Below are 26934 nucleotides of genomic sequence, written 5' to 3'. Positions count from 1 at the left end.
TGTGGTTTCCACTATTGGTAATTAAGAGAATTGACCACGGAACTTAAAGCCGTAATACAGCAGGTGTTTTAAAGATATTAAGAGTACTTACAGTGCAAGTGAAGCAGTATTTGAGCCCCATTCTGCCGCAGAAAATCGCAATTGCTTTCCCATTTTACGTCAGTCACACAGTGTCGTTATACAGCGAATAAGTTACACTCCTGGAAATTGAAATAAGAACACCGTGAATTCATTGTCCCAGGAAGGGGAAACTTTATTGACACATTCCTGGGGTCAGATACATCACATGATCACACTGACAGAACCACAGGCACATAGACACAGGCAACAGAGCATGCACAATGTCGGCACTAGTACAGTGTATATCCACCTTTCGCAGCAATGCAGGCTGCTATTCTCCCATGGAGACGATCGTAGAGATGCTGGATGTAGTCCTGTGGAACGGCTTGCCATGCAATTTCCACCTGGCGCCTCACTTGGACCAGCGTTCGTGCTGGACGTGCAGACCGCGTGAGACGACGCTTCATCCAGTCCCAAACATGCTCAATGGGGGACAGATCCGGAGATCTTGCTGGCCAGGGTAGTTGACTTACACCTTCTAGAGCACGTTGGGTGGCACGGGATACATGCGGATGTGCATTGTCCTGTTGGAACAGCACGTTCCCTTGCCGGTCTAGGAATGGTAGAACGATTGGTTCGATGACGGTTTGGATGTACCGTGCACTATTCAGTGTCCCCTCGACGATCACCAGTGGTGTACGGCCAGTGTAGGAGATCGCTCCCCACACCATGATGCCGGGTGTTGCCCTGTGTGCCTCGGTCGTATGCAGTCCTGATTGTGGCGCTCACCTGCACGGCGCCAAACACGCATACGACCATCATTGGCACCAAGGCAGAAGCGACTCTCATCGCTGAAGACGACACGTCTCCATTCGTCCCTCCATTCACGCCTGTCGCGACACCTCTGGAGGCGGGCTGCACGATGTTGGGGCGTGAGCGGAAGACGGCCTAACGGTGTGCGGGACCATAGCCCAGCTTCATGGAGACGGTTGCGAATGGTCCTCGCCGATACCCCAGGAGCAACAGTGTCCCTAATTTGCTGGGAAGTGGCGGTGCGGTCCCCTACGGCACTGCGTAGGATCCTACGGTCTTGGCGTGCATCCGTGCGTCGCTGCGGTCCGGTCCCAGGTCGACGGGCACGTGCACCTTCCGCCGACCACTGGCGACAACATCGATGTACTGTGGAGACCTCACGCCCCACGTGTTGAGCAATTCGGCGGTACGTCCACCCGGCCTCCCGCATGCTCACTATACGCCCTCGCTCAAAGTCCGTCAACTGCACATACGGTTCACGTCCACGCTGTCGCGGCATGCTACCAGTGTTAAAGACTGCGATGGAGCTCCGTATGCCACGGCAAACTGGCTGACACTGACGGCGGCGGTGCACAAATGCTGCGCAGCTAGCGCCATTCGACGGCCAACACCGCGGTTCCTGGTGTGTCCGCTGTGCCGTGCGTGTGATCATTGCTTGTACAGCCCTCTCGCAGTGTCCGGAGCAAGTATGGTGGGTCTGACACACCGGTGTCAATGTGTTCTTTTTTCCATTTTCAGGAGTGTATATTTTTCGTCGAAGAAGCAAAGTAGTTACATTTTTCGCCGAAGAATTTTAAAACTAGGCAGTTTGCATAAGAGAATCATTTCAAGCAGGCGAGTGATGAAGGAATGAAGGCCTATGTACATGTCTTGAATTACTGTAGTTCAGGGACACGAAGCATTTTTCATATGTATTTAATAATATCAGGACCTGACGAAATTACTTCTGACTCTTGCACCAATCATTTGTTATGAATTTCTATGTGATAGGATAATGAAAATGAAAATTGTGAAGCTGTTTACCGGTACATAAAAAAAGGCCCCGATGGACAATAATTACGAGGGCGTGCTGAGGAGAAGTGTCTCCGAATTTTTTATTCTGTTTCAATATCGGTTGAGGTATTATATATTACTCGGTTCCTTTCCCACTTTGCTGACGCAAGTTGAATCTTCTGCCTCAAAGGGCTCCGAATTGTAGCGTGTAATACGGCGGTGTGTAACGAACTATGTCGGTTCGTGAGAAACAGCATGCTATAATTAAGTTTTCAACCTTCCACATTTGGATCACCCTCTTCTTCAGCATGAGAATGCCAGACCACGCACGAGCGGTGCGAAACCTGCAATAATCCGACGACTTGGCCTCCTTGTCATCGATCATCCCATACAGTCAAGACTTGGCGCCATCCGATTTTCAGCTATTTCCAAAACTTAAAGAATGCCTTAGAGGACTTTAGTTTGATAGCGATGAATCGATCCAAGCAGAATTGAGGTTGTGGCTTCATCAACAATGGCCACAATTCTACAGTGACAGTATCAACCAACTGATCTCTTTTGGGATAAATGTTTTCATCGCCAGCGTGACTATGTTGAAACATAAGTATGTACACATGAAGAATAAAGATGTAAAATGTTAATGTTTATTTTATTTAAAAATCATTAAGAATTTTCGCATAAAATATTCGGAGGCATTATTTTCCAGCACGACCAAGTAGAACTTTTCTGACTGTTGCACAGTTTCCACTGTCACAAATAATAACGTAATGAAAATGAAATATAATTAAGTAAATAATGTGAAACTACAGGTACACGAAAAAGGCCCTTTATATATCGTCTACGTTATAGGTTTTATGACTAAAATTATGGGCGTCAAAATATACGTGTTACAGAATGGTTAGGCATCGTTTGATATTTACAGAATTCTATAGTTATGGCCTGTTTCGTAAGATTTGTAATGTGTGTGGAGAAATTGTTAGATTCATGATAAACATATGTGATGGAGTGGTCATAATGTCTCTTTAAATTTCTGAGAAATAATGGATACTTTTTCATAATGCCCGTATATGTTAGTTCTTTATCTATGCATACATTTTCAATGCACATTAACATGGTCTCCTTCCATTTCGACGCATTACTTCCACTGTTGGAGAGCAAACCAGAATTCATTTTGTGTACACTCTTGTGGATGCTGATTTGTGAAATTTCCGAATGAACCGCTGTTGCACCTCCAGATAAGATAAACCACGCAGTTGCCCACTAACAACACCCAAACGTTCTCTGTCGTCCTCCTTCTTCTTGATTAAATTGAAAAAAAGAAAAAAAACAATAGGCCCACAGTATTACAGAAATGTATTATAGCTACGTGTTATGTAAATATATCCATTATTTCTTAGGAATGAACTGAGACTTCACGATAATTCTATATTTATCAAATCTATCACACAAGGTGTCGCTATTTTTAAAAAATTGCTTGATTTGATTTGAGAATGCTCATTCAGGATGCTTTGGCCCTCTTTCTTTCTACGGATATAAATCTCAAGTTATTCATAAATATCCATTTTGTGACCCTAATTTAAAGGGAACAGCACTTTGTGGCCTTCATTTACATTCTTCAAGCAGTGACCCTTATCTTTGATATGTGTGGCTATTGATGATTTTTCTCATATCTGAATGCTTTATGTGTGTAAGTCAAGGCCTTTTGAGCTATTTGTTGTGCATATGGCTCATTGAAAGCAACTGTGTAAGTATGAGATTTGTTGAATTTGTCATTATTGTTTTTAAAGTTATTGGGATGTCTTTGATGCAGCTTCTTGTTGGTTGTAAAGGTATTGTTATTTGACGCTGTTTAACAATATTGGCCAATTTTTGTGAAATGTTGGTGAGATATGGGATATACACATTGTGTATGTAACCTTGCTGCATCAAATCTACGACCTATGGCACTTTGTAGATGGCCACAGTTTTCATCTTGTGTAATTATGCAGGGGGAGTCAGCTTAGAGACAGTGTTGTTGCGTAATGGTCATAAATTTACAACATCTGTTTTTGTGTAGTGAGTGTCAACCTACAGTGTCTGTCGCTATGTTGTGGGCACTAATTTTCAACCAGTGTTGTCGTGTAATAGCCATCGGTTTACAGCCTGTCTTGGTATGTATTGGGTATCAGGTTATGGCCTGTGTCGCTGTGCAGTGAGTGATAGCCTACAGCCTGTGTCGTTCTGTAGTGGGAATGAACTTCCAGCCTGTGTCGTTGTGTAGTGGGCTTCAGCGTACACCTACTGTCGCTGCATGGTGTGTGTCATCTTAGAGCCTGTGTTATTCTGTAGTGAGTGTCAGCTTACAGCCTGTGTCACTGTGTAGTAGGTGCCAGCTTTGTTGTTGTGTAATGGGTATCAACATACAGTCTCTGTCACTGGCTGGGTCGGAGATTTTCTCCGCTCAGGGACTGGGTGTTGTGTTGTCCTCATCAATATCATTTCATCCTCGTCGACACGCAAGTCGACGAAGTGGCGTCAACTTGTAAGAATTGCACCAGGCGAACGGTCTACCCGACGGGAGGCCCTAGCCACACGGCATTTCCATTTTACTGTGTAGTGGGCACCAGCTTATGGTTTGTGTCGTTGTGTAGTGGGTGCAAACTACAAACAGTGCCGTTGTGTGAATGATGTTAATTTACATCTGGAGCTGTGAAGGGGCCTCCAATTTACACCCAGTGTTGTAGTGTAGTGGACGCCGGTTTATAGCCTTTTTTGCTGTCTAGAAGCCGTCAGCTTACAGCCTGTGTCACTTTGTGGTAGGAATCAACTGACAGGCTGCGTTGTGGTGCAATGGCTATCAATTTCCACTCTGTGTCACTGTGAGAGGGGTGTCAGATTACAGCCCACGTCCTGTGCAGCTTACAGACAGTGTCAATGTGTAGTGGGAGTCGGCTTACAATGTGTGTTCTATCTTGTTCTGTAGTGGATGTCAACTTACAGGCTGTGTCACTATATACAGGTCGTCAACTTACAGCTGTGGAATTGTGTAGTGAACACTGACCTACTGCCTGTGTCCCTGTGTGGTGTTCTGTTCTGTTGTATAATGGGCACCACTTACAAATGGTTTCGTTGTGTAGTGGGTGTGAACTAATAGCTTGTGTTGATGTGTAGAATGCGTTACTTGAAGACATAAGTCGTGTGGTAGGCATTAGCTTACAGCTTGTGTCAGTGGGCTGTAGGCATCATCTTGCATCCTGTGTCGTCATTTAGCAGACGCCAACTTACGACCTGTGTCACTTTGTAGTCGAAGTCGGCTTACAGTCTATGTCAGTTTGTAGTGGGCATCATCTAGCATCTGTGTCATGGTGTAATGAGTGCCGACGCAAAACGTATGACAGTATGGTGAGTGTCAGCTTACAGCTTGTGTTGTTGTGTAGTGAGTGTCGACTTGCAACCTATGATGTTGTGTAGCAGGTGTCCAGTTTTGATCTGTGTCAGTGCATAGTGGGTGTCAGCTTAAGACCTGTGTCGCAGTGCAGTGTATGTAAGCTTACAACCTGTGTTGTTGTGTAGTGAGTGCTAACATGCAGTCTGTGTTGTTGAATGATGGTTGTTAACTTTTAGCCTGACATTGTCTAGTGTCAGCTTACTATCTGCGTCATTATGTGGTGAGAGTCAACTTGCACCATTTGTCATTCTGTAGTGAGTGTTAACATACAACGTGTGTTGGTGTCTTGTGGCTATGAGGTTGCAGTCTGTGTCCCTGTGTAGTTGGCCTAGAGCCTGTTTCATTGTGTAGTGGATGTCAACTTACAGCCTGTGTTGTTGTGTAACGACAATGTTGCTGCGAAGAAGGTGTCAGATTAAAGCCTGTGTTATTGTGCAGTGGGAATCAACTTACAGGCTGTGTTGTTGTGTAGTAAAAGTTAAGCTACAGCCTGTGTCATTGTGTCCTGGGTGCCAACTTACAGCTTTTGTCATTGTGTAATGGGTGTCATCTTACAGTTTGTGTCGTCGTTTGGTGGGCGTTGACTTACAAACTGTTTTTCTCCGTGCTGGGCAAATACATCCTGTGTTGTTGTGTATTTTGCACCATCTGTCCGCGGCTCGTGGTCTTGCGGTAGCGTTCTCGCTTCGATTCCCGGAGGGGTCAGGGATTTTTTCTGCCTCGAGATGACTGGGCGTTGTGTGTCTTTCATCATCATGTCATCCTCATTCACTCGCAAGTCGCCGTAGTGGCGTTAATGAACTTGTGGAGCGGCGGCCGAACCGCCCCTCGAGGGGTCTCCCAGCCACCAATGCCATACGCTCATTATTATTATCATGCACCATCTCATAGTTAGCCGTGCTGTATTGTGGGCATCGAAGTACGGGCTTTGTCAGTGTGTGTGGGCACCAATTTAGAGCCTGTGTCTTCATGTGCAGCGTGGCAATGAAACACATCAACGAGGCGATGGACCGAATGAAGAAGCGAGGAGCAGAACAAGTGTCAGCTGGAGAACTCAGCGTGCTGGAGAGGTTGCTGCTCTCCAACGACGACCCGCGCATCGCCATCGTGATGGCCCTGGACATGATGGGAGCCGGCATCGACACGGTACAGTCTGACATCACTACCTGTGCACCCCCGTCTGGGCGTTTGAAATTTCCTTGTGCTTTGGTGATAAATTTTATCAAACGCGTGTGTGACTGCAAGAAATTACAGCTACAAAAGTTTTTAAATAATAACAATAACAATAATAATAATTATTATTATAATAATAACAACATACACGTCAAAAACACCATGGCACCCTGTCAAATTTATAGTAGATATGAAACTCCCAATATGCATAACCAATAGCATCATGCAGGAAAGAAAATAAATAAATAACCCACTGAAGATAGCACATAGGTGCTAATACACTGAAGAGCCAAAGATACTGGTACGCCGGCAGCGGTGGGCATGCGGTTCTAGGCGCTGCAGTCCGGAACCGCGGGACTGCTACAGTCGCAGGTTCGAATCCTGTCTCGGGCATGGATGTGTGTGATGTCCTTAGGTTAGTTAGGTTTAAGTAGTTCTAAGTTCTAGGGGACTGATGACCTAAGATGTTAAGTCCCATAGTGCTCAGAGCCATTTGAACCATTTGATACTGGTACACTTGCCTAATACGGTGTAGGGCTCCCGCGTGCACGCCGCAACACGAACTGGAATGAACTCGACTAATGTCTGAAGTAGTGCTGGAGGGAATTGACACCATGAAGCCTGCATGCCTGTCCATAAATCCGTAAGAGTACGAGGAGGTGATCTCTTCTGAACAGCACGTTCCAAGGCATCCCACATATGCTCAATAATGTTCGTGTCTCGGGGTTGTTTAAACCCAAAAGAGTGTTCCTGGAGCCACTGTGTAGCAATTATGGACGTGTGGATTGTCGCTTTGTCCTGCTGAAATCGTCCAATTTCGTCGGAATGAGCAATGGACATGAATGGATGCAAGTGATCACACAGGATGCTTACGTACGTACCACTTGTCAGAGTTGTATGTAGGCGTATAAGGGGTCCCATATCGCTCCAAATGCACACGCCTCACACTATTACAGAGCCTCCATCAGCTTGAGCAGTGCTCTGCTGACATGCAAGATCCATGAAATCATGAGGTTGTCTCTACATCCGCACACGTCCACCCGCTCAATACAATTTGAAACGAGACTCTTGCGACCAGGCAACATGTGTCCAGCCATCAACAGTCCAATGTCGGTGTTGAAGGGCCAATGCGAGGCGTAAAGATTCGTGTCGTGCAGTCATCAAGGGTACAGGAGTGGGCTTTCGGCTCCGACAGCACAAATCTATGATATTTTGTTGAATGATTCGCACACTGACACTTGTTGATTGCCCAGCATTGAAATCTGCAGCAATATGCGGAAGGGTTGGGCTTCTGTCACGTTGAACGATTCTCTTCAGTCTTCGTTGGTCCCGTTCTTGCAGGATCTTTTTCCGGCAGTAGGCATGCCGGAGATCTGATGTTTTACCGGATTCCTGATATTCACGGTACACTCGTGAAATGCTCGTACAGGAAAATCTCCACTTCATCGCTACCTCAGAGATGCCGAGTCGCCTCGCTCGTGCGCCGACTATAACACAACGTTCAAACTCACTTAAATCATGATAACCTGCCAATGTAGCATCATCAAGCGATCTAACAACTTCGCCAGATACTTGATGTCCTACAGAGGCGTTGCCGACCGCAGTCCGTATTGTGCCTGTTCACACATCTTTGTATTTGAATACGCATGCGTGTACCAGTTTCTTTGGCGCCTCAGTGTATTTAGGTAATATGAAAGCTACAAAACGATGTCTTGCATAAGAGAGGATTCCCCTTTCGTTTTTACCTTTCTTGTTTTGCTGTGCGCTATCATTACTCAGATGATGTCACTATATCACTTAATAATCGCAGAGTTAGTAATGATTTTCAGTTATCACTTCCCCATGCCACAGTACCGTAGGACACGGCTAGAGGAGCGAAACCAAATGGCCTGTTCCGTTGATAACGCGGGGTACCATGTGGTAACCTGCTTTCCACGTTTTGCAAGGTAACAAAACTTCTATCAATGAAGAGTTCAGCCGAGCGGTCTAAGGCACTGCAACCATGGACTGTACGGCTGGTCCCGGCGGAGGTTCGAGTCCTCCCTCGGGCATGGGTGTGTGTGTTTGTCCTTAGGATAATTTAGGTTAAGTAGCATGTAAGCTTAGGGACTGATGACCTCAGCAGTTAAGTCCCATAAGATTTCACACACATTTGAACAATGATGAGTTCGTGAAAGGTACGGCAACAATGTACCATTATAAGGCTCAAAATGGCTCAAATGGCTCTGAGCACTATGGGACTTAACATCTGTGGTCATCAGTCCCCTAGAACTTAGAACTACTTAAACCTAACTAACCTAAGGACATCACACACATCCATGCCCGAGGCAGGATTCGAACCTGCGACCATAGCAGTCACGCGGTTCCAGACTGAAGCGCTTAGAACCGCACGGCCACACCGGCCGGCCCATTATAAGGCGCAGTAGTTAGGTGGCGTAGATGTTTGCAGTGTGGTCAAACAAGTCTACATGGAGAAAGAAACGGCGAACTATCTGTCAGTGTGGAGCCAAGAACTGCAAGAGAATCGTAGGCCTTAGTGCACGAAGACAGATACACCAGAATCGAGGCGATAGTGGGAAAAGTGGGTTTTAGACATAGATGAGTTTTCATCTTGTGAGACATTTTCAACACGACAACTTCGCCGCGTGATGCTTCTACACTGCTGCTGACAGGTATTCAAAAATATTCCCGCATCGAGGCAACAGCGTAAATGTTGCACGTATCTCAGGTAAATCCAGAATACTTCGTTCGCACTGAATCACCATGGGTGAGTGTTGGATACGTTACCCTGAATCCAAATAATGGAGGAATGCGGGCATGTAAACATGTGGATTCACCACTGCCGAAAATTGCAAGGATCCAACCGTCATCGGGAACAGTGATGCTTTTGTTTTGAGACTACTGCGGTGTGATGCGTCCGGATTGTGCTCGTAAGAGGCAAACTGTGCATATCACCGAAATCTCCTGACGAGCTTACGGCGAGCTGTCAAGGTAAAGCTCCCTAGGCACCCATCCAAGGGGGTGATATACTCCACATCACCCCCACACGCTGTGTGCAAGATGCAGTCAAACATGTTGTTTCTTTGGACTATCAAATTTTTTCTCACACCTATATTTTTCTGACATCGCACATAGCCTGTTACTCCTGTTCCTAATGATGAAGAAAGCGTTGCACGGCTTGCATCTTCACCATGACGAAGACGGTTTTTGAGGAGCTACGTTTGCTGAACAGCCAAACTGCAGACTTCTATAACCGAGTTCACTATCAAGTCATGCATCGTTGGGGAAAATGTGTTGCACTGAAGGGTCAGTGTGTAGCAGAGAACTAATACCATCAACAAGTTTCGTAATACACGGACGGGATAAAAAACCGCAGCACACTAAAATAATTAATGCAGATTAATGAAATTTCGGTAATACATTTGCCTAGCTGTCATATTCAAGTGATTAACATTGCAAGATCGCAGGTTAATGTAAGTGCGACTTAAGCCATTGTGCAGTACTGGCCATTAAAATTGATACACCACGAAGATGACGTACTACAGACGCGAAATGTAAGCGACAGGAAGAAGATGCTGTCATATGCAAATTATTAGCTTTTCAGAGCATTCACACAAGGTTGGCGCCGGTGGCAAAACCTACAACGTACTGACATGAGGAAAGTTTCCAACCGATTTCTCATACACAAACAGCAGTTGACTGGCGTTTCCTGGTGAAACGTTGTTGTGATGCCTCGTGTAAGGAGGAGAAATGCGTACCATCACCTTTCCGACTTGGACAGAGGTCGGATTGTAGCCTATCGCTAGTGCGGTTTATCGTATCGCGACATTGCTGCTCGCGTTGGTCGAGATTCAATGACTGTTAGCAGAATATGGAGTCGGCGGGTTCAGGAGGGTAATACGGAACGCCGTGCTGGATCCCAACGGCTTTATATCACTAGCAGTCGAGATGACAGGCATCTTATCCGCATGGCTGTAACGGATCGTGCATCCACGTCTCGATCCCTGAGTCAACAGATGGGGACGTTTGCAAGACAACAACCATCTGCACGAACAGTTCGACGACGTTTACAGTAGCATGGACTATCAGCTCGGAGACCATGGCTGCGGTTACCCTTGACGGTGCATCACACACAGGAGCGCCTGTGATGGTGTACTCAACTACGAACCTGGGTGCACGAATGGTAAAACGTCATTTTTTCGGATGATTCCAGGTTCTGTTTACAGCATCATGATGGTCGCATCCCTGCTTGGCGACATCGCGCTGAACGCACATTGGAAGCGTGTATTCGTCATCGCCATACTGGAGTATCACCTGGCGTGATGGTATGGAGTGCCATTGGTTACACGTCTCGGTCACCTCTTGTTCGCACTGACGGCACTTTGAACAGTGGACGTTACAATTCAGATTTCTTACGACCCGTGGCTCTACCCTTCATTCGATACTTGCGAAACCCTACATTTCAGCAGGATAATGCACGACCGTATGTTGCAGGTCCTGTACGGTCCTTTCTGGATACAGAAAATGTTCGACTGCTGCCCTGGCCAGCACATTCTCCAGATCTCTCACCAACTGAAAACGTCTGGTCAATGGTGTCTGAGCAACTGGCTCGTCACAATACGCCAGTCACTACTCTTGATGAACTGTGGTATCGTGTTGAAGCTGCATGGGCGTACCTGTACGCGCCATCCAAGCTCTGTTTGACTCAATGCCCAAGCGTATCAAGGCCGTTATCATGGCCAGAGGTGATTGTTCTGGATACTGATTTCTCAGGATCTATGCACCCAAACTGCGTTAAAATGTAATCGCATGTCAATTCTAGTACAATATATCTGAATTTCTTCTTGGCGTAGGAATTTTAATGGCCAGTAGTTTAAGTGTTCAATGCTGGTATGTTAATAACCGTTGTAACCTCAGGAATGTTGAATGCTAGCTTGCAAACGTGCATGATTTGTGTTGTAGATGTGTTGAATGTCAGTCTTTGAGATGGAGTTCCATGCCTGTTGCACATGGTCAGTCAACATAGGTACACTTACTGCTATTTGTGGAAAGCGCTGGAGTTTTCGTTCGATGAAGTCCCACATGTGCTCGACTGGAGACAGATATAGAGATCGAGCAGGCCAAAGCAACATGTCCACACTCTGTAGAACATGCTGGTGTACAACAGCAGCACGTGGGCAATCGTCAGCCTCTTGAAAAACATCTTCTGAAATGCTGTTCGTGAATTGCAGCACAACTGGTCGAATCATCTGTGCGACGTACAAATTTGCAGTTAGGTTGGATGAGATGACCACCAGATTACTCCTGCTGTCATATGAAATAGCACCCCACACCCTAATTCCAGGTGTAGGTGCAGTGTGCCTAGCACGCAGTCAGGTTTGTTGTAGGCCCTCAATTGTCCTCCTCCTAACCAAATCATCATCATCATCATCATTTAAGACTGATTATGCCTTTCAGCGTTCAGTCTGGAGCATAGCCCCCCTGAATCCACCAGGCTTTCGCTCCCATACAACAAAGTTGGTCGAAAGATTGAACGGTGCACAGATAACTTAGTCTTGGTACTGACTTCCTTCTTACAGAAGAGAGTAGATCGTAGCTGAGCGCTCACTGCATTAGCTTTGCTACACCTCGCTTCCAGTTCTTTCACTATGTTGCCATCCTGTGAGAATATGCATCCTAAGTACTTGAAACCGTCCACCTGTTCTAACTTTGTTCTTCCTATTTGGCACTCAATCCGTTTATATTTCTTTCCCACTGACATTACTTTTGTTTTGGAGATGCTAATCTTCATACCATAGTCCTTACATTTCTGATCTAGCTCTGAAATATTACTTTGCAAACTTTCAATCGAATCTGCCATCACAACTAAGTCATCCGCATATGCAAGACTGCTTATTTTGTGTTCACATATCTTAATCTCACCCAGCCAGTCTATTGTTTTCAACATATGATCCATAAATAATATGAACAAACCAAAAAAACAAAAAAAAGGCCGTCACTGGCACCAGACAGAAGCAGCTTTCATCAGGAAACACAACATACCTCCATCCTGGCCTCCAGTCAGCTCTCGCTTGACACCACAGAAGTCGCAAACGGCGGTTTTGGGGTCAGTGGAATGCACGCTGCAGGGCGTCTGCCTTGGAGCTGTCCTTGAAGTAACCGATCTGTAACAGTGGTGCCAACTGCTGCTCAAATTGCTGCTGCAGATGCAGTACGATGCGCCTGAGCCCCACGCCTAACGCGATGGTCCTCCCTCTCGCCTGTGCCACGTGGTTGTCCGGAGCCCGGTCTCATTGTGACCGCCGCTACCAACAATCATGTACAGTGGCTATATTCCTGCCAAGTCTTTCTGGAGTATCGCAGAAGGAACATACAGCTCCTCGTAACCCTGTTATATGACCTCGTTCGAACTCAGTGACGTGTTGATAATGTCGTCTTTGCCGCCCTAAAGGAATTCTTGACTTCCAGTCTCAAAGGTAACTAACGCCCATGACCGTTACACCGTATATTTAGCGCCACTCTTACACGACTGCTGCGAAATTTGAATAGAGACCATCAGTTGTAGAAACACGCTCACTAACTTTCGTTTGTGTTGCACATCTCCATCTTGCTGTTGCGGTTTTTTTTCCCCACCAGTGTAGCAGCTTGATTTTCGCTAAGTGATAATTAAAATTTTAGCACTATCCCTTGTACTCCAATAACGAGTACGAGTACAAAATAAATCCCCAGTCTTTGGATGTGGTAACGTCCGTCAGTTATCTGGGTGTGAGTACTCGAAATGATCTCAAATGGAATGATCAGATTACACAAGTAATGGGTAAGGCGAACTCTAGATTGCGGTTTATTGGTAGAATCCTGAAGCGATGCAGTCCTTCAATAAAGGAAATCGCTTACAGTGCGTTAGTTCGTCCAGTCTTGGAGTGCTGTTCGTCTCTGTGGGACCCTTACCATTTGGCTCTGATTCAAGAGATTGAGAAGGTCAAAAGAAGAGCGGCAAGATTCGTGACTGCTACATTTAGCCATCGCGAGAGCGTTACAAATCTCATAGGAAGTTGGAAGTGGGACACTCTTGCAGATAGACGGCCCGCTAAACAGAAGGGGCTGCTCACTAAATTCCGAAATCCGATCTTCACCGAGGATGTAGAGCATATATTATTACCACCAACTTTCAAATCGCGCAATGATCACCATTCAAAGATAAGGGATGTAAGAGCTCGTACTGAGGCGTTCAGACAGTCGTTTTTCCCTCGCGCGATCCGCGAGTGGAACAGAGGGAGGAGGGGGGGGGGGAATATGACTTTGGCGCGAATTGTACCCTCCGCCACACACCGCTTGGTGGCTAGCGGAGTATATACGCAGACTATAGGGAAAGTAACATCGTTTTTATGTAGTGTCGTAAGATCAGGTTGTCTCAGGCAAACGGAAAAGGTAACTCTCACAAAAAAGAAAATACAAAGTTTTGTTGTTGAAAGCTAGAAGGAAATTACATTCCTTTAAATGTCGCAACAACAAATATTGATTTCTTAAAATCATCTGAATGTTGATGGCTTTCCGAACGTAGTGCATTCCCGAAAGCCATGATGCTTTGAAACACATCCTTCTGACTCAGGTTACCTTCCATTCAGAAGGCTGTTGCACGCAGCGACTGTTATATTGACTTGTAAATAATAGATCTCAGCTATCAGTCGTTCTTTTTAAATTTTATTGGCAGATACAGATTTCAGCTAGAAACTAGCCTTTCTCAATGCACTATCATTTTTGATCAATGCATCATTTTGCCTGTTGGTCGGGCTTCATCCACAGTTCATTAAATACTACTCAATGAACTGTGGATGAAGCCCGACCAACAGGCATTACATGCATTGATCAAAAATGATAGTGCATTGAGAATGGCTAGTTTCTAGCTGAAATCTATATCTGCCAATAGAATTTAAAAAAGATGACTGATAGCTGAAATCTATTATATACAACATCCTTCTGAGTTACAACGATTTGTTAATACCTGTTTTAGTAGGCGATTTATGTACATTTTGCTCTTTAAGTGGCCTCAAGGAAAAAATCGCTTACCGACAAGCTGTAGTATGATTAGAATTATTTGCTGATTGACAGTTCACGCACTGAAGCTGGCTTCCTCCAATCAGAGCGCTAAACATCACTACCGAACTGTTCCCTGTTGCCGAACTGCCGCATTAAAACGTCAGCTAACTTCTAATTTCTTGTCTGGAACTCTTTCTTGATGTGTTTGGTTCTCGAACCCTGGGCTGGGCCCTTTTATTTCGCAGTTCATCAAACACGATAGCCACACCAATAGCAACACACACACACACACACACACACACACAAACACACACACTCACAATTTGCATACACTGCACTAGCCGAACACTACTGGATCGTTTAGCTCAAGGCGCGGTTATGTCACATGCTGAACTATTACTAACATCACAGAAATCGGTCTACTGTAAATAAGTTTCATACGACTTTACATGAGACCGAACATTTCAAAGACAGCCGATCGTCGTTGCTGCTCGAGTAGTAGAGAAAAAAATAAAACGCTGTACTCATATCTGGTGCTGTAAGGTAGTGGGAAAGTAAAACTAGTGTCATGCAGACGGTCGTGGGCTCGAATCTAGACAGAAAATAAAACTTTTTTATTTTTAAATCTTTATGAAAATAATTATTAATTTTCTTCAGTTAGTTGATTCAAATGTGATTTCTGTTTAATATTTATTCCTTGTCGTACCATTTTCATAATGTTATTGACTTCTTTTATTTACTCTTAGTTTTTTCTTGCTATCATTCTTTTCTGTTTGAAGTGTGCCTGTGTCTCCTATAGCGTGCAACTGAGTGCGAACCAAGTCTGCTCATCGGCTGGTATAGCATCAACCCGTGTAGCCACTGTGAGGATACTTCCAAGTAACCAATGAAAGTGAGAATTGACAGTTCGCTTTTAGCGTAGAAACTGAGATTTTTCTGTCTTGAGTTTGCTCGCTGAGGTCACATATAACCACCGTGAACGAAATGAGCGTGATTAATAGTTCTGCCTCAGGTTGTTGACCGCCGTTTTCTCGGTTACATCGCACATCACGAGCTTGTGATTAGGTTAGGACGTGAGTGTAGACTCAAGGCTAAGAAACGCGTGGCCTGTCGCAGTTCAGTCGCTGACCAATAATGCCACACGTAGACAGGGAATCTGACGTTCCGATCGTATTGACGGCAGCCACTTCCAACACTACCCCGCATTACATGTAACAGCACTTGAGGACAAGTGAAGTGAATCGTCGCGTTTACGTGTCTAATTTTGATCGGATTATAGGTGACCAATAGTTGTAAATTAGTATCTCCCAAATTCACTGTCGCCCAACCGTGAAATGGTGTGGTTACCAAACAACGGCTGCTATTGACGCTTATGAGCTATTTGTAAAATCAAGTTCATTTACTACAAAAGTCTAAAGCTTATACAAATATCTTTCAGACATTGCTCACTTTTTATTCTCTCTCTGATCCTCAAACAAGAGACGCCCAGTCAAACCTTTTGTTACTGCGATGCATCAAACTGTAACCATTACAGACATCTGCAGTATAAGAGCATCGCCAGCTGGACCACAGGGGAAAGGTGAGGGAGCTGGACAGCAGGCATAAAGGCATGAGCACATTTGGCGACTGGCCAGTGCATCAGCAGTGCCTGATGAAACAGGAGGAGAGACCTAGCTGAAAACCTGGGAAGACTTAAATCATCATCGCCACTGGAAAAACATCAGAAGCTACAAACAAATTCTTTATGCTGTCAGCTGTAAAACTTATGACTACAGTGGCTGAGACACCAAAGGAATGTTGTTTAGATTTTATGAAACATGGAAAAACAATCAACTTTGAATTCCAATGTGATACATTAATAACTCTGCCCAGAAAGCTCTGCAATTTTATACACAGGAGATTTGTCAACTCATAGATCTAGCAAATTTGAGAAAATGAATGTTGCTTTTGTAGAGAAGTAATACAAGGCTTTAACTTCAGATCTTAGTAGTAAATTTGCTTTAATTATTCAACTATTTTATTTATAGCCTAGTGGATGGTGTTTCCCTTATAGCTCTCGTGTTAGTCAAATCACCAATTCACCAAACTAAAACGCTGAATTAGCGTGGACTAACACTCCATCAAAAGTTTATCTGGGACCTCTACCAGCTAACCATCTAAAGGAAAGATCAAAGTAGACTAAAACTCCTAAGTAAATGGACATGAGAAATTAATTCCACAATCATGACAACAGTCTCAGCCGTCTCGAGGTGCTCTTCTGTCCAAGTGATACATGGATCCCCCCCCCCCCCGCCCCAAGTCTAACCTATACCTTCCAAGTATTTGAACATCATTGACTCTGCTTCACTTTCCATACCCATTCACAATCCACCACCCACAGCAGCTAAGGTTCGCACATCTTATCAGATGCCATCTTCCACACCCTCTATAAATTAATTTTGACTCTCCACTGTACGCTCTCCTTGAGAACCCTCTGCTGCTGTCACGGCTCTATTGCTGTCTTCTCCATGCACTCCATGTTCTTTCCCAAGGTGGATTCAGCCACCTTCCTTTGACAGACTATGAATTAATTCCTAAGCTCCCTGTCAAATATAACATTTCTACTTAATTACACCACAACTTAAGGTTCCAGCACAACATTTCCCTGCACTGCTCCAACATTACAGCCTCCTCCTACTTATATACTCTTCCTCCCTACCTTGACCTTTCACAATATTCATCACATATCCTCTTTCACATTACATCCTCTCCAGTCCTAACCGCATCCAAATCTCCTGTCTTGAACATATTACTGTTTTATCCGTAGGCTGAAGAGATCTAACATGGCCATTGACCGAGCGACGTGGTGCAGTGGTTAGCATACTGGACTCGCATGCGGGAGGACGACGAGTTCAAACACGCGTCCGGCCATCCTGATTTACGTTTTCCATGATTTCCCTATATCGCTTTAGGCAAATATCGGGATTGTTCTTTTGAAAGGCCACGGCCGACTTCCTTCCCCATCCTCCCTTAACCCGATTGGACCGATGACCTCGCTGTTTAGTACCCTCTCCCGAATCAACCACCGAACCAAACATGGCCATTAGTTTCGTTCAATTTTCTGTAGATCATATTCATGATAAGCGTTATGACGTGGAGTGTATCAGTTGAACAAAACGTTGCTGGGGCATCTAGAGTGTATATATATGGGGTGCTACAAAACAATACCAACAAACTTCGAGGGGCTGTAGAGGATGTCTTGAGGAACGAATAGATGATAGGAACCCATGTCTGGAAACGTCATCCAATGACGCTACAGAGCGTTTAAGCTATAGTCGCCAGCGATTGCCACCAGGCCACCCCTTCGGCAGCAAACGTGGCTGTGTGTGCTGACAAAGCACAAGAGGAACGTCTCGCAGTGTTGTTTGTTATTCAGTGATCGCGACTGATTGCCAAACTTGCCAGTGGAGAAGATGGAGCTAGCTGCTGCGTAGAAAAGTCTTGTCTCCTATAGATGTGATGCTGTGTTGCCATGGTGGGGAACGGTTTCAGACAAGAGTTTCTATTCGCAGTTTATTTTTCTCCTGGGACCCTCCAAAATCTCAAAGTTTTTCGGTATACAGGAAAAAAATAAAATAAAATGCAGACCGAAACTCGTGACCGAAACCGTCATTCACCAAGGCAACAGAGCGTCGCATTCATAGGAGACAAGGCCTGTCTACTCTGCAGCCATCTCCGCCTTCTCCACTGGTTATTGTTACAATTAGTCACATTAGTCACGGTGACTGAATAGCAGGGAACATTGCGAGAGATTAGCCTTCTGGGACACACTGTATGTACAACTGCCAAATTATTTCTATTTAAGATTTCTCTGTACTCCTACCTAGGCGAAAGTTAGATTCATTAGAGGCAAGCGCAGATCACTTTCTCTTCTATTACTCTGGTGATGATTATCTCTTACAAAACTGCATTGTATTCTTGACAATAAATTTCATGAGTGGGTAAATCTACTGTAGATCGTGGTTAATATTCCCAGTTGTTTAAAGAGATTCCTACAAGATATATGTGTGTGAACATTACAAAAAATGTTAATTCCTTTTTTTGGCAATGAATACTTTTTTTGCATAAGAGAGGAATTACTCCAGAATATTATCTCACGGGAGATCAGTGAATGAATGTAAATTATGTTAACTTATTGATTTCTGTACTACTATATTGTTTTACCACTGCAAGTTTTATCGATATCCACACCCCGTAACTGATAGGTGCTAAAAATATCTACCTTCACTTATGAGTTTGCCGTATCTACGTAGTGTGACCCAAAGTGTTGAGATACACTACTGTTTTCATGTATCTATTTGTATCTTTGACTTTACGTTGGCTAACCATAAGACTCGACGTTTCCAGACGGCCAACTCCGCTGCCACGGCGTTGTACTTCCTGAGCAAAAACCAGAGGGTGCAGGAGAAACTCTACCAGGAGCTGAGGGCGCAGCTCCCGGACTCACCCTCTCAACCGCTCACTGCCGACAAGTTGGAGGCCTGCAAGTACCTCAAAGCCTGCGTCAAGGAGGCCATGAGGTGAGCACGCAGGTTTGCAATGTGTGTGTGTGTGAGTGTGTGTGTGTGTGGCGTCCAGTCTGTAGCGGGTGTAACAGTGCTCGCAACATGTCTGCGGATATGCTTTCTGCAGGTTGTGATGAGTCTTGCTACTGTAACGCCCGAAGGACAGAAAACCCTAATCAACAAACTTTGTGGAAACTTAAAGTAGGGAAGTGAGTCATCTTGACAGTAACGGCAACTATTGATGATAAAATCTACACTGGTAATATTATGATTAACACCTATATCATTCAAATACTGAGAATAGCATACAAAAAGGAGAGATAAAAGGAAAGGATTGTCATAAATTCTTTATCAAACATCTATAGAATAAATTCAAAATCATATGAACGAAGATTAAATCCAAGAAAGTAATTCAGTCAAAGATAACATTTACCATGGAAGAGAGGTGTAGCCGCATCGAAAAGGAAATTCAATGCGACTACTCGGATATGGAAATGTTCAGTTAGTTAGTTGCTCTTGAGTCGGTCTAGAGTACTTTTGCGATAGTTGTCTGGACGCAAACACTATTAGATTGTTTCAGTTTTGGAAGTTTGATAATTCTTGAGGTAGGGACTGAAGAATTGCTCAGTCATTCGACTGATGAAAGTTAGTCTTTACCGTTCTCAACGCGACGGTATAGTAAGACGAGTGTTAGACTTCAATTGAGTGATATTGGTTTTTCGGATTTAGCCTTCGTACTGATGAACAGTTACAAACCTTGAGAGCAATAGATCAACGACAGAAAAACAATTCGTAGTCTTGAGTAGGACACAATAAAACGACGACACGAAGAAAGACAAGGACGCCGATTAATCAAAAGTTGTCGTCAGCGTCACGATTACTGAACCGAACAGATTAACAGAATCTTCCGTCGGTTCTTGGTAGGACAACATTATAATAATAAATGAAAAGCACCAGCTTGCTTTTGTTCTATATATTGTAGAACAAAAGCGAACTGAACAGAAGTTAATCTTGAATGATACATCTGTGTGCGTGTGTTGTAGGGACAAACAATTAATTACAGAAAGAACAATAAAATCTGAGTCAAAAGCTAAATCTTACGTGTCACCTAATTCATTAAACGGAAAATACGATTGACTCTTTAAATATTTGAAGTGACTAAGTGAGTACATGAATAATGGACAGTGAAAAGTGATTACTTTAAACTAGTATTACGGGGTACTAAAAAAACATTTATTCCAATATAAGTTATCTCTGGAGTCACGTCGAATCGTTGTTAATAACTTGACGTAGCAACGGTATAGCAACGGAACAGCAGTCAGCAAAATTTCATCCTCGCTATGTGTGATGTGAAAATTGACCGTCATGATGAAATCAAGAATCAAGATTTTATTTCATCACGGAACTAACCGGGCACAAAAATAAAAATAACCGATTTCAGTTTACCGGTTCGCAGAAGCTGAGAAGACGGCTGCGGACAGATAACACAATATTTCTAAACCACGCGAGGAGTTGTGTTCTTACGAGAGTTACGGGTGCTGTTCCACGTCATACTGACGGGGACGAACATCGTTACGAGTCGAGTCTCCTTCCGGCGAGTGAAGAAGGAGAGAAGGGACGTCACACTACTAAAGGCAACCACATCGTTAATGCACAAGCTCCATCAACATTAGGATATTAAATCAGCATTCGAATATTCCTCGAATGCCTAGACTAATGAATGACTTATTAATCGAGAACCAGGTGACAAGGAATAAATACCGTCTATTATTTAGTTTTAATGGTTTCCACGATAAAAAATCCTATAATTGTGCAGTCGTAATCACGCTGCAAGAGCTCTGATAAAACCACGATAAATAAAAAAACTGAAAGTCTTACTTACACCCTCGATACAATAGTAGAAAAAAGTGCATAGTTCTGTTCCATCGCTGCTGTTGTTGTGGTCTTCATTCGTAAGACTGTTTTGATACACATCGCCACACCAGTGCATTCTGTGCAAGCCTCTTCATCTCTGTATAATTACTGGAACATACATATCTTTCACCCTATTTATTGTATTAATCCATCAGCCTCCCTCTCCAATTCTTACTTCCCACACTTCCCTACATTACTAAACTGACGTTTCTTGATTCCTCCGTGTATGTCCTTGTTTTGGTCAGGTTGTGCCTTTTATTTTTTTTTACTCCAGTGACATTTAATACCCTCTAAAGTTGTAAAACTACCGTAGACTGTCGTAGCTAAGCGAAGGCTACGGTAGTTTCCCTATAGACTTGGGCAGCAAAGATCCTACATGCGTTTTGAACATAAAACCGGTTCAGATATAAGTACTTTATTTAGAAGCACGACCGATTTCGCAACATTATACTTGTAGCTGCATCATCAGGTGCAAAAAAATCAAGTCATGTTCTGATCAAAAAAGAGCATGGGATGGCCCAGCGTTCATATTCAGCAATTTTTCGCTACGTAGCGGACATCAATTATGAAATATCGTAAAAGCAGCATAGAACTATCCCGTGGTACGCTCCCGTGACACGAGTATCTAGAGAGGTAAGAGGACCCGCGATACCGATAAATTGGTCAAAAACCGCCCTTACCTGATCGTCTATGGGATTATTAAAAATTAATCAGCACCGTTCCCTCATTTACCATCGCAGGCGCTCGCACTGGATGTGTAATAACAGGCGGGTTGTCAAGACGTAACTGTGGAGAGAAAGTTCATGTGACCCAAAAAATATGTGTACCAATCACGACTTCCACATTGCGTCAGGCTCATACAAAACATGTTTCTGTTACTCATGAACAACTTCCGCGTTTATCACCAACAACAGGAAACCTTTGCCGTTGATCAAAAAGAAGAACATTCTATTGAGTACAACATAACAACAATAATTATATAGATTATTTTATGGTTATTCACGAAAACTGTACTTGAATCAGAAGTAAGTTTTTGTTGTATAAAAGCTTAGGAGTTACATTATCAACTTATTTTTTTTACTTATAAAATGCAATTTACATTCTGTAAGGATACAAAAACACACGATGGTTTTAGATAGAACGATACGCGGTTCTAATTATCAAACAAATAAAGAGAAGTCGTCGACTTCCTGTTTCTCTTTTACACATTCATTTACGTTTGTTTCCCTTCCAAGATTACCAATACTGTCGCTAATCCTACCATTTACTATGTCATTCATTTACTGTACCAAAACTGCGGAACCGTAATTTTGATAGTATGCAACCCTAGTACCTCCTCATTACTTATTCGACCTACCCGCCTAATCTTCAAGATTCTTCTGTAGCGCGACATTTGCAAAGCCTCTATTTTCTTCTTGTCTGAACAACTTATCGTCCACGTTTCACTTCCATACCAGGCTACATTCCAGAAAAACACCTTCAGAAATAAACTTCCTAACATTTAATTTTATATTCGATGTTAGCAAATTTCCCCTCTTTCAGAAATGTTTTTCTTTTTATTAGCAGTCTTCAAATAATATCCTTTTTAATTCTGCCATTAGCAGTTGTTTTGATATCCAAATAGTATAATCAATTCAATACTCTTAGTGTCTCATGTTATAGCTTAATTCCCTCAGTATCACTGATTTAATTCGACCACATTCCATCACCCTCCTTTTACTTCCGTTGATGTTTTGTTATAACCTGTTTCCAGGGCTCTATCCATTTCATTCGAATGATTATCAAAGTCCTTTATCCTCAATAACAGGATTACAATGACGCTGGTTAACCTCCAAGCTTCCATTTCTTCTCCCTAGACTTTAATCCCTTATCCAAGTTGCTCCTTGATGCCTTTAGCGCTTTCTCATGGTACAGAATGAAAAAAGCCGGAGATAAACTACAACTCTGTCTCAAACCCTTGTCAACCACTGCTTCCCACTCATGTCCTTCGACTCCTATAACATCTGTCTGATTTCTGTAACATTTGCTTATAACTTCCCGCTGTCTACATATTATCCCTATTACCTTTAAAATTCCAGTGAGTCTGTTCTAGTTAATTTTGTCATCATATTTCTCTGAATCTCCAAATACTATGAACGTATGTTTACCTATATTCGGGCTATATTTAAATATAGATCGTAGGACCCATTCTGTTTAATGCTCCCTATGAATCTCTCTATCACTCCTGATTGTCTGATTTTATCCATGTCCGGTCTCCTTAATATCCTTCCTTTCTCCAATCTTTTCAGTTTTTCTGCAACTCATAACCAATAAATTATTGTTAGAGTTCACTTCCGTCCCTGGAAAAATTTTGAAGTTTAAAACCTGGTTTTGAAATCTTTGTCTTGCCATTGTATAATTTACATGAAATTTTCTGATGTCTCCAGATTCTTTCATGTACACAGTCTTCTTTGCTAAGTGTTAAACTTTTACCATTAGTCCTTTAATATCTCCTAAAATTGAATTCCATAATATTATATTTTAATTGTTACGGATCGATCCCACTGCTAACAGCATGTTTCAAGGAATCGCATTTATTGGCATTTCTACATTGAGGTGTTCATGTTATGTTGGCAGACTGCATCCCGTGGCAATAGGGGGCAGCCGACAGGTCACAGTGGACAACCTGGTGCTCAGCAACTACCGTATACCTCGAGGGGTGAGTAGACAACTCTACAACCAACTGTTGCTTTCATACTAGAACTATCTCTTGAAAACTGCAATAAAAGTTACCATATGCTTGAGAAATTTGGGGTTTAGTACCTGCATAATGTGAAGTCCAGCCACCTTGACATCTAAAAAAAAGTATTTACGCTCCAATGATCGATGAATCCAGGTTCTGAGTATTCCAAGTAAACTTTACTGGAGAGTAGGGAATAGGTGTAGTTTATTCTTGGTGCTCATCACGCAAATACAGAACATCAAATGTTGAATGAGTGGGTATATTATTGTCTTGTTAGACTGTAAACACAGAAGATATGTCAGTACTAGGATTCAAACTGGCGACATCTGGAACTGGTACCAGCAGACTTATTTATGAAGGGTAGGGTATTTCCTAGAATCACATTCCTGTTGATATGTGCCTAACCATCTAATGTAGCTGCTACCACGTGGTGAAAATGTAATGTGATCCTGGCACACTTCGCCAAACTCTACATCTCTTTTCGAGATGAACTGACTGTGTGTATATGTGTGTGTTTCTTTTGGAACTGAGTAAGTGTTATTAAATTGTGCCATGACCAAACACAAGGACTGAAACATGTGCCTCTGTACCCAATATCAGTAATGCTACTCTTTGTGTGGTTTCAGATTAGGTGAATTACAAATGGTTGCTAGACAATCCAAGTAGTTATAAGTGAATATCATGGACTAACACAATACCAAAGGACGAGGAATGCAATGGGAATTTGAGATCAAAGCCATGTGACTAGCGACTAAGAGGAGCAATGTGCCTTTCCTACGTCACATTCTCTTCCTAATATACGCCCCTTCCTAAGCCACACACCTCCCCCTGCCTTTCCCCCTGCCTTTCCCCATGCCTTTCCCCTTTCCCAGTCCTATCTACCCAGAACCAATAATCTACTACCCATTAAAACAAAACAATCACACAAAGTATTTTACTGATCATTAAAATGAAACACTCATTCGATATGTAGCCCCAGAGCCATCATAATGGGCATGCGCAAAAATAACTTCACGACCTAAACTAAATAAATGAAGCAGCCCGTCAGTTTGCAGCCACAGAGCTGCCATTTTAATCATATACAAAACTATCCAAACTACCTGAATTACACTAACGAAACAGCCAACCACTATGTACCACAATAATGTCTGCTAGTAGATGTCGAAAAGTGACTGTAACAGGTCAGGAGAGCAGTAACATGCTTTGTCAACAGAAGCACAGCTTTGTCAAGTCTTGACTTGTCTGACACACACACACACACACACACTCTTAGATCTCTCAATCATAGCCCATTATTTTACCAGTCATTAAAACAAAACAGGCACTCACAGTCCAGCAGTTGCCAGCTATTCAGACTAAACAGCCTTCAGTATGTATCTCATCATGTTATTTGTTGTTTCACTTGGCAAGGAGCAAAGTTCAGTCTTTGTACCACACTTGGTGCAAAGTACAACGGACCCAATATAGCCCGCATCTTGTGGTCGTGCGGTAGCGTTCTCGCTTCCCACGCCCGGGTTCCCGGGTTCGATTCCCGGCGGGGTCAGGGATTTTCTCTGCCTCGTGATGACTGGGTGTTGTGTGCTGTCCTTAGGTTAGTTAGGTTTAAGTAGTTCTAAGTTCTAGGGGACTGATGACCATAGATGTTAAGTCCCATAGTGCTCAGAGCCATTTGAACCATTTTTGGACCCAAAATTAAATATTTCCACATCTAAATTGTATTGTTGAGGTTGCGGCCTTCAGTCCTGAGACTGGTTTTATGCAGCTCTCCATGCTACTCTATCCCGTGGAAGGCTCTTCATCTCCCAGTACCTACTACAACCTACATCCTTCTGAAGCTGCTTATTGAATTCATCTCTTGGTCTCCCTCCACGATTTTTACCCTCCACGCTCTCCCTTCAAATACTAAATTGGTGATCCCTTGATGCCTCAGAACATGTCCTACCAACCGATCCCTTCTTCTTGTCAATTTGCACCACAAACTCCTCTTCTCCCCAACTCTGTTCAATACCTCCTCATTAGTTATGTGATCTACCCATCTAATCTCCAGCATCCTTCTGTTGCACCACATTTCGAATGCTTCTATTTTCTTCTTGTCCAAACTATTTCTCGTCCATGTTTCACTTCCATACAGAGCTACTCTCCATACAAATACTTTCAGAAACGACACTAAATCTATACTCGATGTTAACAAATTTCTCTTCTTCAGAAACGCTTTTCTTGTCATTGCCAGTCTAAATTTTATATCTTCTCTAATTCGACCATCATCAGTTATTTTGCTCCCCAAATAGCAAAACTCCTTTACTACTTTAAGTGTCTCATTTCCTAATCTAATTCCCTCAGCGTCACCCGATTTAATTCGACTACATTCCATTATCCTCGTTTTACTTTTGTTGATGTTCATCTTATATCTTCCTTTCAAGAGACAATCCATTCCGTTCAACTGCTCTTCCAAGTCCTTTGCTGTCTCTGACAGAATTACAATGTCATCGACGAACCTCAAAGTTTTTATTTCTTCTCCATGGATTTTAATACCTACTCCGAACGTTTCTTTTGTTTCCTTTACTGCTTGCTCAATACACAGACAGAATAACATTGGGGAGAGGTTACAACCCTGTCTCACTCCCTTCCCAACTACTGCTTCCCTTTCATGTCCCTCGACTCTTACAACTGCCATCTGGTTTCTGTACAAATTGTAAATAGCGTTTAGCTCCCTGTATTTTACCACTGCCACCTTCAGAATTTGAAAGAGAGTATTCCAGTAAACATTGTCAAAAGCTTTCTCTAAGTCTACAAATGCTAGAAACGTAGGTTTGCCTTTCCTTAATTTTCTTCTGAGATAAGTCGTAAGGTCAGTATTGCCTCACGTGTTCCAACATTTCTACGGAATCCAAACTGATTTTCCCCGATGTCGGCTTCTACCAGTTTTTCCATTCGTCTGTAAAGAATTCGTGTTAGTATTTTGCAATTGTGACTTATTGAACTGATAGTTCGGTAATTTTCACATCTGTCAACACCTGCTTTCTTTGGGAACGGAATTATTATATTTTTCTTGAAGTTTGAGGGTAGTTCGCCTTTCTCATACATCTTCCTCACCAAATGGTAGAGTTTTGTCAGGACTGGCTCTCCCAAGGCCGTCAGTAGTTCTAATCAAATGTTGTCTACTCCTGGGGCCTTGTTTCGGCTCAGGTCTTTCAGTGCTCTGTCAAACTCTTCACGCAGTATCGTATCTCCCATTTCATCTTCATCTACAT

At 43.2% G+C, this 26934-nt stretch overlaps 1 protein-coding gene across 2 annotated transcripts in view; it reads left to right on the top strand.

The window, feature by feature from the left end:
* Positions 1-26934, top strand: part of LOC126187821 (probable cytochrome P450 301a1, mitochondrial) — a 220556-nt gene that overhangs the window by 176007 nt on the left and 17615 nt on the right. For both annotated transcript variants that reach the window (XM_049929115.1, XM_049929113.1), the window contains exons 8-10: positions 6271-6439; positions 18890-19062; positions 23578-23659. In XM_049929115.1, coding sequence (XP_049785072.1) covers positions 6271-6439; positions 18890-19062; positions 23578-23659 — 424 coding nt within the window. The remainder of the gene's footprint in view (positions 1-6270; positions 6440-18889; positions 19063-23577; positions 23660-26934) is intronic.

Source organism: Schistocerca cancellata, chromosome 5 (genome assembly GCF_023864275.1).
Source record: "Schistocerca cancellata isolate TAMUIC-IGC-003103 chromosome 5, iqSchCanc2.1, whole genome shotgun sequence".
Classification (NCBI taxonomy): Eukaryota; Metazoa; Arthropoda; class Insecta; order Orthoptera; family Acrididae; genus Schistocerca; species Schistocerca cancellata.
Note: the sequence above shows the minus strand (reverse complement) of the source record. Positions and strands in the feature narration are given on the sequence as shown.